Raw genomic sequence first — 14,310 nt, forward strand, 5'->3', positions numbered from 1 at the left:
GGCGGTGGAGAAGGAGAAGAGGAAAGGTCAAGAAAAGAAGCAATTAAAGGTAAGCCAATTGGGGAGAAAATAAAGAGATGACTCAAAGAAGATAACATCCGCTAAAACAAAATAGCGAGCTAATTGGGGAGAGTAGCAACGATACCCCTTCTGAAGGCGTGAATAACCTAGAAAAAATAATTTACGGAACAAGTAGATAGCTTATCACAACCTGGGGAAAAATGGTGAACCAAATAGGTAGTCCTAAAGATATGAGGAAGAGAATATATGTCAACCCAAAGAAAAAGAACAGAATAAGGAATTTGGTCATTAAGGATAGAAGATGACATTCGATTAATTAAGTAATATGCAGTTAAAATAGCATCATCCCAATATTGAAGTGGAGCATGCTTACTAAGAAAAAGCGTGTGGGCAGTCTCAATTAAATGATAGTTCTTTTGTTCAACCACCTCATTTTGTTGTGGGGTTCCAAAACACGAAGTTTGGTGAAAAATTCCATTAAATGCTATATAGGATTTAAATTGTGAGGACAAATATTCAAGACCATTATCACCACGGAGAACACGGATAGGCACATTAAATTGATTTTTAATGCAAGGGATGTGACAAGTGAAGTGGCATGTTGTGTTGCCCGGAACTAAAGGAGCTGAGCATACTCCCCCTCACAAATAGTCACTGGTGAGGAATCACTGGGTGTGATAGACACCGAACCCTCTGAAGCGCCAACAACAATGTTAGTAGTACTAGCTGCTTGAGATGGGTGACCATGTAAGCGATAGAAAGTCTCCCGAGTGTGACCAAGATGATTACAATAGGAGAACTGGGGCTGAGGACGCCCATCATCACGACGACCACCACGACGTCCACTTGAATTACTTCCATGACTAGAATGAGAATCAGTCTGAGTAGTAGCAAGGGTTGAGTGATCTCCGGGTACAGATGTTTCACAATCAATAGTAATAGAAGAGGTTGAATCCCATGAATTCCCTTTGAATCCCAATTGCACTACTGAGTGACATCACTTGTATCAAAGGGCATTAACTCGTTAAAATCAATAATGGAAACTTGGAGTTTACCCAAATAGGTGGTCATATCTAAATCAGCCCTTTGTAGATTGAACAAAGCATCAATCACATCATAAATACGAATGATGTCACTCGTATACAGTTCACGAGCCCGAGTCTATAGAACACTACACTCACGAAGAGGTTGAAATATAGGCATCAAAGTCTGCTCAATAGTCTTCTACAAAAAACTTAGTAAATGTGCATCCACTTTTCGCCAAAGAGGTTGATTTCTCTCGAGAATAGTTGAAATGGTCTTTGATAAATGATCCTCGCGGCCATGTCCAAGAAACCAAATTTCAATCGTCGATAACCAAGCAAAATAATTTTGTCCATTCAACTTCTCTGTGGCAATAACTGGTGTGCTCAAAAAATGGGGAATGGTTATAGTTGTGGACGTGGTGGAGAGGCTTGTGGATGAAGAGTGTGCTGTAGAAGAATACATGATACAGAAAGAACAACGGGTTGGATCTGGGCCAAATTTGGGTGAGAAGCTTGAAGCTTCTTCAATAGCTTGACTGCAATGGCGAAAGGCACTATTGTCGGAGAAGATGAAGGCGTGATGATCGTCTATGGAGGCAGGAAGGCTCGTCGACGGCGATAATGGTGGATGGCAAGGCGACTGGAAGTGATGACGGCAAGAGGGGAGGCTGTCGGTCGATGTGCAACGGAGGAAGAAGTCGCGAAGCAATCGATCGATCATTAGTCGTCAACAACGAGGAGGCCGCGCCAGATCTGAGAGTCCCGGCTGAGGAGAAAAATGCACACTAGCTCTGAGAGTCGCGACTATAGATGCAAGAGTTGTCGCCGAGAATCGAGTTAGCTAGAGAGATATGCGAGACCAGCATTGGATAGTGGTGGCGACGACTGACAGAGTGATTGGCAGTAGTGGCATCAGCTGGAACTAGGGTTAGGGTTTGTCTAGGGGCTCTAATACCATACGAATAAAATAATGTGCATTCCACAAAATGTATAATACAAGAGAGTATATAGATATACAAGTATTTTAAGTTAATTACACTAATATCCCTTATTTATCTTATTTAACAGTTATCAACCAGGATTAGCAATATGTTGAAAACTCTCTTTCAACCACAATGCCTGCTAATATTGCTATTAAACCATCTGCTCTTGTCAGAAATGAAAGCCTTCAGTGTTCTGTCTCTTTCATCATATAACATTCTTGTCACCTTCAGAAGATTTGTAGATTTCTTATTCACTCTTGTCTTCTGGCCATGTTATGGTTGGACCGGGTGGAAGTGATATGTTGTGAGTTCAGCTGGTGACTGGTTAAATAAATTGCAGCCATCTTTAGGAATATGGAAACTTGCAATGAAATAAAAATTGTTGCAGTTGCGTCCTTCTAATTTGAATTTCTCTGTGCACTGGCAGTAGCATAAATGTTAACATGAAGTCTTCTTGAATGATGTTAGACAATTGAGGGAGAATATGGCATACATCCATGAGGTTGATGTTGAATTGTGTTCATGGAGATGACTAATTTTAGGTTGAAATTTCAGTATTTTTTACTGAGATGAATTATTGTAGGTGTAAACCACTATATGCTGTAAGAAGGGAAAAATAAAAAGAAAGAAAAAGAGCAGTAGATACACTACAGTGTACCATTTCCTCAAAAATCTCAATAAGTTCCAAGCATTAGCTAAAGGCAGGAGTGGATTGCTTGAGAAACCATAAATAAGGTTTATATAACTTAAAAAGTGATTTCCCTATTCAATGGAAAGTCCTCTGGTTGCAGTCTCCATATGTATGGGTTGCCAAACACTGAAGAGCTTGTCCTTCTCTTCCCTACAATACAGCCCCCTCACCCTAGAAGAAAAAAAAGGTAGAATGCGTACGGTTCGTAGTATGTCATGCACCATAGTCTCACAGGTCTTAGCCACCTTACAATGAATAATAAGGTAACTAGCTGATTCCCATTTTGCTTATACATACAGCGCCATTTAACACAAACATATGGAACTATACTCTATACTTCTATCTGCAAATTAAGCTATACTTTTCTATCCAAAGTGTATGTTCCTGAAACATGTATGCTAGGTGGTATATTTGTTCGTTTTAGCCTGAAATCATGCAAACTATTAAAATCACAATTGCAGAATATTTCATCAAGTGGGCATTCCAAGCATACTGGTTGTAACTAGATATGAGTAAACTCAACAGTATCTGAACTTTCCTTCAGACTGCTGACTTGAATAATATTCAGATTTTTTAACCATACCGAAAGTCACATTAATGAAGAATACTTTTGGTTCCTCAGGGTATGACCCATCTGTGGAATGTGAAACTATCATATAGACCTAGATGGATCACATATATTGTCAGCATAGGTAAGCTTTCTGTTTATTTCATTCTTGAAACAAAAAAGCACTACTGTCTTGCTACATGTTTTTAGTTTTGCAATTTGTAGGTGTAATGTCTGTCCTCATGTTGTTGGCCTTCCACTTGTTGGACAATATCCCCTGTATCCGTGAAGAACAAACCAGATTTTATGGGGAGATGAGATCAGAAAGAGTCCCTCTTCTTTCCCAAAAAAGTGATGACCTGTCAAGTTGGGGTTCATCTTATGATTCTATGTCACATGATGACGAAGATGATCCAGGTTCACTGCAGGGGAAGCCACTAAAAGATGGTGAATGCAGCAATAACACTCATCGTCTTTGTGCAATATGCTTTGATGCTCCTAGGGACTGTTTCTTCCTTCCATGCGGGCACTCTGTGGCTTGTTTTGAATGTGGGACAAGGTATTGGTTTTCTCACTAAACTTGGACATTAAATCTAGTTTCTTTTATGATTTGCATTCATTTTGAAGTATAAAAATAGTGAAGCTGCATTATTAGATCCCAACATTCTCTCTATTTACTTGGCAACATGTGAATAATATTGCATTACACAATGCAAACAGGGCTTGAGAAAAAGCCATATTCTGCTATTGTGTTATCAGAAATACGGATCATATTTGAAACCCAGGAACATTTCTATCGAAGTCAGAAGACTGGCAGGACCATATGTGAAATTAGATGATGGCAATCAAGTAGTGCCAAGTTTTTCCAAAGTACTAGTCCAAACAAATGCTGGTTTTTTCTTGGATTTCGTGCACATGCCTGCTGATAAGCCCTCTTATCAGTTTGCACGTGGCAAGATTCATGAATGTTGGTACATATATTCTAGTAAAAACTCCAAACTTGGATTTGCTTTTCATCTGAAGACTTTCTTTAATCCAAACTATCGTGATGAGTATTACTGCCACAAAGCTGAAAATGATTCCAATATTATTTCACTTGCCAAAATGTCATTGATCATGCCTGATTTGAATATGAGATGCTGTCTTCCTCCTAATTGAAATAAACTTGCAACAACCTTGTCATAATCTCTCTTTAAGGCTTTCCTTGGTGTGACTCTGTTCAGTTCAATAAAAGGCTGCATTTACTTTGGATTTGCAGGATTGCTGAGTTGGCAGGTACTTGCCCTATCTGCCGGAGGAAGATGAAGAAGGTGAGAAAGATATTTACAGTTTGAACAGCACGCAGAGTTCCTCAGATGAGTGCTGCTTGGTTACCAGTTTCTGATTTTAACTGATTAATTATACACATCTGCATCATTTACATTGCTTTGCATTGACAAAACTGTGATCACAAGAAAACTAGATGGCCAAGATCTTTATTAGCTCTGCTGTCTCCCTCCACCACATAATTCTATGTATTTCTCGATCGAGTAATCCCAAAAAAAAAGTTTTTTTTGTTTGCATTCTTTTTCTTATTCTTTTAACAAAAAGTCTGTTTTCACAACTCAAAATCCGTTACTTTTCTAGTCACAAGGGCACATGTTTCGGGTTTGGCTTCTAAAATAGTAAAAACAAAAATATTGATCTTTCTAAACTAAATATAATAACAATTTTAAAACTTTTTATTGTTTCTTGTTTATTATACCCAAGAGTCTTGGGTTGTGATCTAGCTATTAGGGAATTAATTGGAATGAACCGTTGACTTAAAAAAAAAAATGAAATGGATAGTCATTTTGATGATTTCACTTGTGTGACTCAGAATGAATGCCAATACATAAATAATACGAAGGATAAGTTAAATTTTGGCTGGTCTATTTCCACCTTCAAAGCCTCTTTTTCTTCAACTATAACAATAACATCAACTCATTAATATTGGTCATTGTCCACAATGTCGACCTCTTGATGACCACTAAGCCTTTTCTTATTCTTTTTTTTTTTTTATTAAAAGCTTTATTTATTTATTTGTGCTAAACAAATGATTAATTCAGTTATCAAAGAATGTAAGGATTTCTATTATTCGATATGCATCTCTACGTGTCGCGTTATTAAATATAATGCTCAATAAATTATTAATAATAATATTATCCACATCTTTATCTTTAAATTATATTTTTACACAATAATCGATATAATTCAATTACAAACATTTTGGTTTACTTTTTTTTGTTAAGTTATTATCTTATACTAAACTTTTTGAGTTCTTTCACCATAGAATATGATGCGAGGAGATGGACTTTGAGAATATGATGCCGAGAGATGGAATTGAAATCTTTATATTTTTCTCTTAGATATCGACGTGCACATATTTGCATGATAATAATTTGTGGGCCAACCACCAAAAGTAAAGGTGATAATGAATGGTCATTCATTAAAAACCCAACACCACAATTAGAGCTGTGTTTGTTTGATGGTAACCGTATGTATTGTTAATGAAAAGCAGTGCGTGGAAAGCAGTCTGTGGGTGCCACCTTTCCATTATTAATCTCTCAGCTCCAACCTGACTCCATTATTGTGATAAGAGGTGAATTGTTCACCTCAGGCGCCCTGCACCTAATTCGACTAATTCGACAGAATGTGAGAGCATTAATCATGGTGATTCAGTTAGACACAGTGACTAAATCAGTGTTCACTACGCATAAGAAACTCCCCTCATTTTGAGAGATTGCTCTCACAGTGCCCCAACCTGACTCTATTATTAAACTACCTTCAAATGGATTTCAAATGCAATGAAATTAATTAAGCATTTTTTTTTATACTAAGAAAAAGAGTGCACATACTTTAATCTTGTAATTTAATTTTTATCTTGTGTTAGTAAATTTTAAATCAAGAAGAGTTTTGGTCGATTAAGAAAGTAAATTTTAAATTAACTTAGAATTCACCACTAGTTTAAGTGATATATGTTATACTTTCTAAGTAAAATACGTGTATACAAATATACACATTTATATAAAATAATTGTTTGTGTAACATTATCCTAAGATTTATATGAAATAACTCTCAAAATATAGGTTAAGTGGTTGGATCATGATAAATTAAAATTTACATTAGTAGATCATGGGTTCAATTCTTTAATTTGTGCAATGAAATAAAGTTTACCTATAATTTATATTATTGTCAAAATTAAAAATAAAGACGACACAAGATAATTCCAAAAGAAAAATTCTTGAGAGTCAGATAAGTTAACAGACATACTTATAGAATGGAGATAAAAAGACTAAAATACCCTTACTTATATTATATTATATTTTTTTCAATATAATGTAAGTAAAAATGTTTTAATCTTTTAATCCCTATAAAGCATGTATGCCAAGCTGACGCTGTAACAATTCTTGTCGCAGCAGGCAGAGCAACACCAACACCAACACCACCGTGCAATGTACCGTTTAGCCCCCACCAGTCGTCTCCCCCCCTCTCTCTCTCTCCACCATGCAGTTTACCGTTTACCCCCCCCCACCGCAGTCGTCTCTTCTCTCTCTCTCTCCCCGAGACTCACATGTATATTGGTCTCCTAGACATTAATTCAGGCTTTAAAAAGGTCCAACACACAACAGTATAACTTGTTCTTACCGAAAAAGAAACCATCTCTCTCTTCATCATCAAAACATCATTGGCGTGCTGACTGTCGGTGGAGCAGAATAACTAGTTAATGTCCAAGCAAACTTACACTGTCTGCTTCTGCTTCCGGCGGCGGTTCAAGCAGCCGGAGGCCGAGGCGCCCCCGGAGATCAGGGCCATCTTCGACGCTTTCTCGGAGAAGGGGATCATGGGCGCCGATCAGCTTCGGAGGTTCTTGATGGAGGTGCAGGGAGCCGCCAAGGAGGACGCCGAGGCAGCAGTACTGATGGAGCTCCAAAGCAACGTTAATGGGGGTCTCCATCTTGAAGCCTTCTTTCAGTACCTTTTCAGTGACAGCAATCCTCCCCTCTCCACTAAGGTCCGTAAAACGAATATATCCAACTCCCAATAATTCTCCTCCGACGCCATGTTATGTATACTTTGTGCATATTTACAAACAATTTGGTATCGTGAAATATACTCTTCTCTTGCATTATTCCTTGATCATAAATGTTTACATGAAGGATATTGCTACATGTACATAGCGAACTACAGATGAAGTTACAGACAAAATGAAGAATTATAATTTTACTCTTCCCTCTCCTCTCTCTCTCCTCATCCAGTGACTCCATGGCTGCCTCCTCTCTCTCCTCCTTCTCATAGCCGCCTCCAACAACCACCTCTCACCGCCTTGTCTCTTGCGCACCGACCGCCTCTTCATCCTCCCTCTCCGCCGCAATTAGGAGGCAGTAGACGCAAGGCGAGAGGACGAGATGCGGTTGCTGGAGGAGGCCATGAAAGGGGAGAAAGAGGAGGCGGCCATGGGGTGGAGAGAGAGATGGTTGCTGGAAGGGGCGATTATGTAATTTTATAATTAAGAATATTTTTATCATTTAAATTATTGTACGTAATCTAAGCATTTTCCTTGCATAAAACACTAAACATCCCTAATTTATGGGATTTACAAATATACAATTAGAAAACTGATTATTTAGAACAATTAGGAGTCAAGGAGCTGTTCACTTATAAAAAATCGGAGTAGTTTTTTAGAAAAAAAAATTCACAAGAATAAAAAAATAAAAATTGCATTTAAATTGATATTTTGTTAGTTTTCCATGAAAAACAAATAAAATCTCAATCACCAATAGCGTTGTCCTTACTCCGTCTCAAATTTGTATTAAAAATCTAAAAACATATTTTTTATAATGTGTTATATGCTATATATATAATGGGACATTGTTTTCTTTCTTTTCTTTTCTTTTTTTGACAAGAAACATGATTTTTCTTTAGATAACCTCGAGTTCGAATCTGGTAGCATCCATCTCCACAAAACCCTTCGTCGTTCTTCTTCACGTCTTCCTTCATCATTCATCTTTGCACAACGAGTGAACAACTTGAGTTGCCGATCGGTGCAAAGCTGAGCTTTGCTTCTTCCTTCATCGTCCACCACCGTTGTCTTCTCTTCTTCCTCCATCAACCTCTCATCTTCAAATTCAAAGGCCTTTCATTGCTAATGGGCACAGATCCTTCAACATGAGCCACTGACCATTGCCTACCCTTTAGCTTCCTTCATTGACTTTTCCCTTTCAACCTCGCATTGCCTCTAATCGTAAAGATCCATAACTGAGCTTCATTGCTTCCTTCGCCATCGATCGTTGCCTTAAGTTGCCATTGTAGTTCCTTTGATGTCGATTGAGTCCATTTATTTTATTTTACATTAATTAATTTGTTTTACCTTAATTTTGATTTGTATAAATTTTTTGATTTTGAACACTTTTTGTTGTATCCCGAATTTTAAAACTAGTTTTATATTTGACAAAAATGAAAGTAATTTTTATTTTTCTCTATTTTTTTATAAGAAAACACAAAAATAGAGATAAAAAATAAAAAAAAATATTTTTCTTGTAAACAGACTCTAAATGTTTACTTAGTTTAGAAACTCTAGTTTAGAAAATTAAATATTGCTTAGTTTACAAAGCTAAATATTTGATATGGTGGTTTTGAGATAAAAAAAAATTTGGACAATTGAAATTTGAAACACTTGAAAGTTTTGTAAAAAAGGAAGGTTTGATGGGATGGAAGAGGTTTTGTAACTTGGTGGGAAATTCATGATATGGATAGAACTATGAGATATGGTTATTGATAGATATGTTTTGTGAGCTTGAAATCATGTTGTTAATGATTTTGCCAAATATGAATATGTCATGATACAATCTCATAGTGATAATTTACTAAGGAGGCGTTGAGTATATTAATTAGTTTTATGAACCCAAGAGTCAACTTTATATCAAATTTGAGGGAGGATGTGTGATGTATTAAGTGATGCTATTAGAGCCAACCCAAAGCCACCATAGAGTGAGTGTGAGATAGGAAGTATTGGAAATTGAGTACTTGGGCTAGATTAAGATATAAAATTCTGATTTTACAGGCTATTATTATTTGACACTATGAAGTTAATTAATTACCCATATTAGGATGACCTCAACTGTTGGGCATTTGTCAGTCATTTAGAATATCATTACTCATATGGAATAATGCTATTCATTTCCAATAGCGATGAATAGTGGTGATGTGATAGTTTATGTGAAAATATTTAATTAATATTATATATCTATTTAAAAAATATAAAAAATAAAATTTATTAGACCTTATTACATCTTTTCCAAACAAACACTTTTATATGAGTGGTCACATCATTGCTATTCATCTTCTATTGAAGATGAATAGCATTACTCGTTTGAATGCATAAAGTGAGTGATTATATAAACGAGAGCTTCAAGTTATGTAACCAATAATATTTAATTTCTAGCAATGAATGCAAAATCTTTTGATGTTTAATCTAAGTAATAAACTAAATCGTAGCACGCGTGCGCACACATACATGTATAATAAACCTAGAATTACATATCTAAAATTCTCATACAAGTATATGTATTTATTTCCATTTGATGCAAGCCTTAAAAGAGGCTCTATTCATTCTTACCATATTAATGTATTGACTATTGATAAGCCAACACCCCAATGAAGCACTTCATCAGTGGAACAACACACACATATATAGTTCAAATTAAAGACAATATATAACAGCATGTTAAGAGCCCCTATTAACAGGCTAGCTAGATTGAGGAAACAATGAATCTATCTGCTTCTGGCATTACCATGCATGAATATATAAGAATTGTTTGATCCATGACTAACTAGCTAGCTAGCTTGTTCAAGGTTCATGTTCTTTTACTCTCCTACTCTTATCACTGACTGCGTGCACAATTTGTTGTTGTCGTCGTTGTTTCGTATTGTTTATTTCAGGTGCATCATGACATGAATGCTCCCTTGTCTCATTACTTCGTGTACACAGGCCACAATTCCTACCTCACCGGCAACCAGATCAGCAGCGCCTGCAGCGATGCCCCCATTATAAAGGCTCTGCAGGGAGGCGTGAGAGGAATTGAACTGGACATGTGGCCAAACTCCAGCAAAAATAACATCCATATTCTCCATGGCAGGTACTATTCATTCATGCAAATCGATTCCATTTTATTAGCAGAGCCGAAGCCATTCTGTTTTCCTCACTCTCTGATCGATTAAAAGCGTGAAATATCAAGCAGCAGAGTTGAGGAGAGATGTACCAGCAAATCATGTGCATGTTCGTGTTATCTGTTACCCAGTTTTTCTTATGTATCTTTGATCATAAACTTTGTTTATATAGGACGCTGACTAGCCCAGTGGAACTGATCAAGTGCTTGCAATCCATTCGGGAATATGCTTTTGTTGCGTCTGACTATCCTGTCATAATAACTCTAGAAGACCACCTTACCCCCGATCTTCAGGCTAAAGTTGCTGAGGTGAGTTCACTATTTATTTTAGATATATGAGACTCATTGTCATGGTTTGGAAACTAGGGGTTCTTGTTACTGTAAACCAATTCATTCCACAGATGGTGAATCAAACAATTGGGGATGTACTGTTTTGCACTCGGGCAGAATGCTTAGAGGAATTCCCCTCACCTGAATCCTTGAAAAGGCGGATCATTATCTCAACTAAACCTCCAAAGGAATATCTCGAAACTAAGAGTATCAAGGAGAACGACAACTCGTTGTCGCAGAAGGTAAATGGTTCCTCAGATGAAAAGGCCTGGGGACAAGAAGTTTCAGATCTGAAAGATAAACTGGAAACTTTCAATAAGGTACCTCTTCGAACATATCGCGATGCGATCATGTTCTGGAAAAACTTTACATGGATATTTTATTTCTTGTACGTAGATCAAGTTCTGTTTTTCTATCTAGTCACATTGCCTTGTGGAAACAGAACGACCCGGACGAAGGGGAGCTTCAGGATGAAGAAAATCCTGATAACGAGGAGCAGAATGCTGCACCGGAATATAAGCGACTAATTACAATTCATGCAGGAAAGGCAAAAGAAGTGATCAAAGAATGGTCAAGTGGGAATACCCATAAAGTCAGACGTATTAGCTTAAACGAACAAAAATTCGAGAAGACTGTCATCGCGGGTGGAACAGATATAGTCAGGTAGTGTTTGTTAAAATTTGAAAGGTCTGGTCTTGTAACAATAGGTATGTATATTGGCTCTTGTGATTAGTCTTTGAAGCAAAACCACCATACCTATTTGTGAATCATATAATGTCTTGCTATTGCTCTTGTGATATCTGGCTGCCTCTTTATCCGGCCGGCAACTGGTTTCTTGTAGGTTTACACACAGAAATATATTGAGGGTGTATCCAAAAGGCACACGGGTTGATTCATCAAACTACAACCCGTTAATTGGGTGGATACATGGAGCTCAGATGGTAGCGTTCAACATGCAGGTTTAACTAAGTTCTTATATGCTTTCAAACATGATCTGAACTTTTATTCTTCTGATGATGAACTGCACTGAACAGAACGATTAGATAAAAAAAACATGAAAACAGTAGAATTTAGGTAACGTTTGTCTGATAATAACAGGGCCATGGAAGGCCACTGTGGTTGATGCAAGGACTATTTAGAGGCAATGGAGGGTGTGGTTATGTCAAAAAACCCGACATCCTACTGAACGTTGGCCCCAATGACACGGTCTTTGATCCTAAAAAGACCTTACCGCTCAAGAAAACGCTTAAGGTATCCATTTTTTTTTTTTTTTTTCCCTTGAATTTATACATGTCACTCCAAATGCATTGCCTTTGGTTTTTGTTCACTAAACAGGTGAAACTATACATGGGCCGGGGCTGGCATTTGGATTTCCATCGCACACACTTCGACTTGTATTCCCCGCCAGACTTCTATGCAAAGGTATGCCCGAGAAAGGCCTCTCTGGCTCATTTTCCATTGGCATTTATGTCCTCTTTCTCCTTCAAGCTCTAGCCTCTAGGGGCCGGGGCAAGAAAACTGAAAGATAAAGATGATTTGTGCCTGACTGAGGTTTGTACGCAGGTTGGAATAGCCGGAGTCCCAGCGGACTCAGTCATGAAGAAAACGGAGGTGATTGCAGACAATTGGATCCCAGCATGGAATGAGGAATTTGAGTTTCCATTGACAGTTCCAGAGCTGGCATTGCTTCGTGTGGAAGTTCATGAGTACGACTTGTCTGATAACGACGATTTTGGAGGCCAGACATGCCTTCCTGTTTCAGAGTTGCGAACAGGGATCCGAGCAGTACCCCTCCACAACAAGGAGGGTGAAAAGTACAAATCCGTCAAGCTACTGATGCGCTTTGAATTCGTTTGATGTTCATCTCCCTGTATTGTAAGTAATCTCCTGCTAATGCCATGCATAAATGTATCACGAGTTAAGTTGCTGAAGTTTTTGGCTTTTGATTTCATCATGTAGAAAGCACAGATATATGTTTTGCTTTTGCACTTGGAATCTGATGCTGTAGCATCTGAAGAAAGGACTCGTCAATGTCATAATGCAATCTGCATTTAGTACTTGGAAAAACCAACTCAATCTACACGCTAGGTGAGATCATCGGGTACATATGAATGATACAAATTATTCGACGCCAAGACGACACAATCAAAATGTATTTTGACTATTCTTTCCCAAATCTTGAAGCAGCAAAACCAATTTAAGGAAGTAATAAGAAACACCACCAATTGTGGCATACTGCAACTTCTCAGGCCCTTCAACCGCAGGGAAGTCATTGTCTCCGGCGCGGTTGAAGCCTCCGGCCAGCCATCCCAGGTTACTGTACCCTCCTCCGTGCAGCTTTGAAGCCGCCATCATCGACCTGTGGAATGAACAATCAAGCTAACCTCAGAGCTTTGGCCATGGTTCCAACTTCAAAGCAGGTTAACGTGCTTTTAGCCATATTAACAGTTTGCTCCTTCTTGTATAGGCTGCTCATAATTCGGGTAGACTCAAAAACCAAGAGAAACTAAAGTGAAGTTATTATTATAATTACAAGGGATTAAGTAATATTTCTTTACAAAATTATAAACTAATTATGAACTGAGTGTACGAATAGCAAGCAAACCCAATTAATATAATGCCCCTTCCTGTAAAATCATCTTTCTTTCCTAATTCTAGTCAACCGAATCTATTTACTTTGTTGAGGTGATTGCATTTTCAAAATTTCGATATGATTTAATAAACTTTCATAAGGGCAGATCAAACCCAACACAATCCAATCCAATCCAATCTGGGGTATTCATCTCACCTCAGTCCTTCACCGCAGGCCAGGAGGAGCTTGGAGTCCTTATCAGGGACCTTCGTCTCCACTTGCTGAAGAAACAGAGGATTGATCATGGTGAAATACTGGCCAGTCCACAGCCCAATGTACCCAAAATGCACCCACTTCTTCAGTAGCGTCAGGGGACTACCGTCCCTGTCCCGCACGAACAGCGGGACGTGCACCGACCCCAACACGCGTGCTTTCTCCCTCTCCCACTCCGGCCTCACGTCCAGGAGCACGTACCCTTCCGACTCCATGGCCGCCACCGCCTCCTTCGGCTGCACGGCACGCACGGCGCCCGACTGTATCAGCTGCTGGCCTTTGCCGACGCCGGAGACTGCGTTGGCGCACTGGAGAGCTGACTGCCGGTGACGGGTTACGGCGGAAAGAGAGGGCTTCGGTCGATGCGTGAAGTTGGAGGTGTGAAGATGTTTCAGCTGAATTGCCATTTCTCTTTTCACCCCCCTCTCTTCCTCTTCCTCCTTATCTGTTTTGCCGCTGCTGCGTGGTGGTGGTCGCGGTTTAGATTTTGGACCTTCTGCTGCGACCCATCATTTTGGAGTTTCTGTCTCACACACTCTCTCCCTCCCTCCTATTTTCTAGGCGTCAGATTAATTAAATTTAATTATCCTAAAGTATAAGTATTAGGGTTCGAATAAATAATATATTAGTGTTAATTTAGTGAGTTGTGAATTTGATTCTCGCTCTACGCAAGGATCAAAG

General features: G+C 38.4%; 3 protein-coding genes across 4 annotated transcripts in view; 2 read left to right on the plus strand and 1 right to left on the minus strand.

The window, feature by feature from the left end:
- LOC127788759 (E3 ubiquitin-protein ligase APD2-like) overlaps window positions 1-4,820 on the plus strand; it is a 35,673-nt gene extending 30,853 nt beyond the window's left edge. For both annotated transcript variants that reach the window (XM_052317359.1, XM_052317362.1), the window contains 3 exons: window positions 3,343-3,412; window positions 3,493-3,826; window positions 4,526-4,820. In XM_052317359.1, the coding sequence (XP_052173319.1) occupies window positions 3,343-3,412; window positions 3,493-3,826; window positions 4,526-4,601 (480 nt within the window). In that variant the 3' untranslated portion in view covers window positions 4,602-4,820. The remainder of the gene's footprint in view (window positions 1-3,342; window positions 3,413-3,492; window positions 3,827-4,525) is intronic.
- A 1,977-nt stretch (window positions 4,821-6,797) lies between these two features.
- Window positions 6,798-12,855, plus strand: LOC127789065 (phosphoinositide phospholipase C 2-like). The gene is made up of 10 exons (XM_052317821.1): window positions 6,798-7,300; window positions 10,228-10,424; window positions 10,628-10,763; window positions 10,856-11,104; window positions 11,227-11,447; window positions 11,626-11,743; window positions 11,883-12,035; window positions 12,120-12,206; window positions 12,348-12,659; window positions 12,744-12,855. Exons 1-9 carry the CDS (start codon window positions 7,013-7,015, stop codon window positions 12,639-12,641), a joined length of 1,743 nt encoding a protein of 580 aa, XP_052173781.1. The 5' UTR covers window positions 6,798-7,012; the 3' UTR covers window positions 12,642-12,659; window positions 12,744-12,855.
- On the minus strand, window positions 12,816-14,139 carry LOC127789066 (rhodanese-like domain-containing protein 10). Its single transcript, XM_052317822.1, has 2 exons — window positions 13,573-14,139; window positions 12,816-13,143 (listed from the first exon to the last, which is right to left on the minus strand). Exons 1-2 carry the CDS (start codon window positions 14,034-14,036, stop codon window positions 12,930-12,932), a joined length of 678 nt encoding a protein of 225 aa, XP_052173782.1. The 5' UTR covers window positions 14,037-14,139; the 3' UTR covers window positions 12,816-12,929.
- Between the last annotated feature and the right edge of the window lie 171 nt (window positions 14,140-14,310).

Source organism: Diospyros lotus, chromosome 13 (assembly GCF_014633365.1).
Source record: "Diospyros lotus cultivar Yz01 chromosome 13, ASM1463336v1, whole genome shotgun sequence".
NCBI lineage: Eukaryota > Viridiplantae > Streptophyta > Magnoliopsida > Ericales > Ebenaceae > Diospyros > Diospyros lotus.

Bases quoted from the DNA above. Each gene is read 5' to 3' on its own strand.
- LOC127789066 (XM_052317822.1), bottom strand. From the start codon at position 14,036: ATGGCAATTCAGCTGAAACATCTTCACACCTCCAACTTCACGCATCGA. The intron at 13,144-13,572 runs GTGAGATGAATA...TTCATTCCACAG, and splicing joins GCCTGCGGTGAAGGACTGAG to GTCGATGATGGCGGCTTCAA.
- LOC127789065 (XM_052317821.1), top strand. From the start codon at position 7,013: ATGTCCAAGCAAACTTACACTGTCTGCTTCTGCTTCCGGCGGCGGTTC. The intron at 7,301-10,227 runs GTCCGTAAAACG...TGTTTATTTCAG, and splicing joins ATCCTCCCCTCTCCACTAAG to GTGCATCATGACATGAATGC. The intron at 12,207-12,347 runs GTATGCCCGAGA...GTTTGTACGCAG, and splicing joins CGCCAGACTTCTATGCAAAG to GTTGGAATAGCCGGAGTCCC.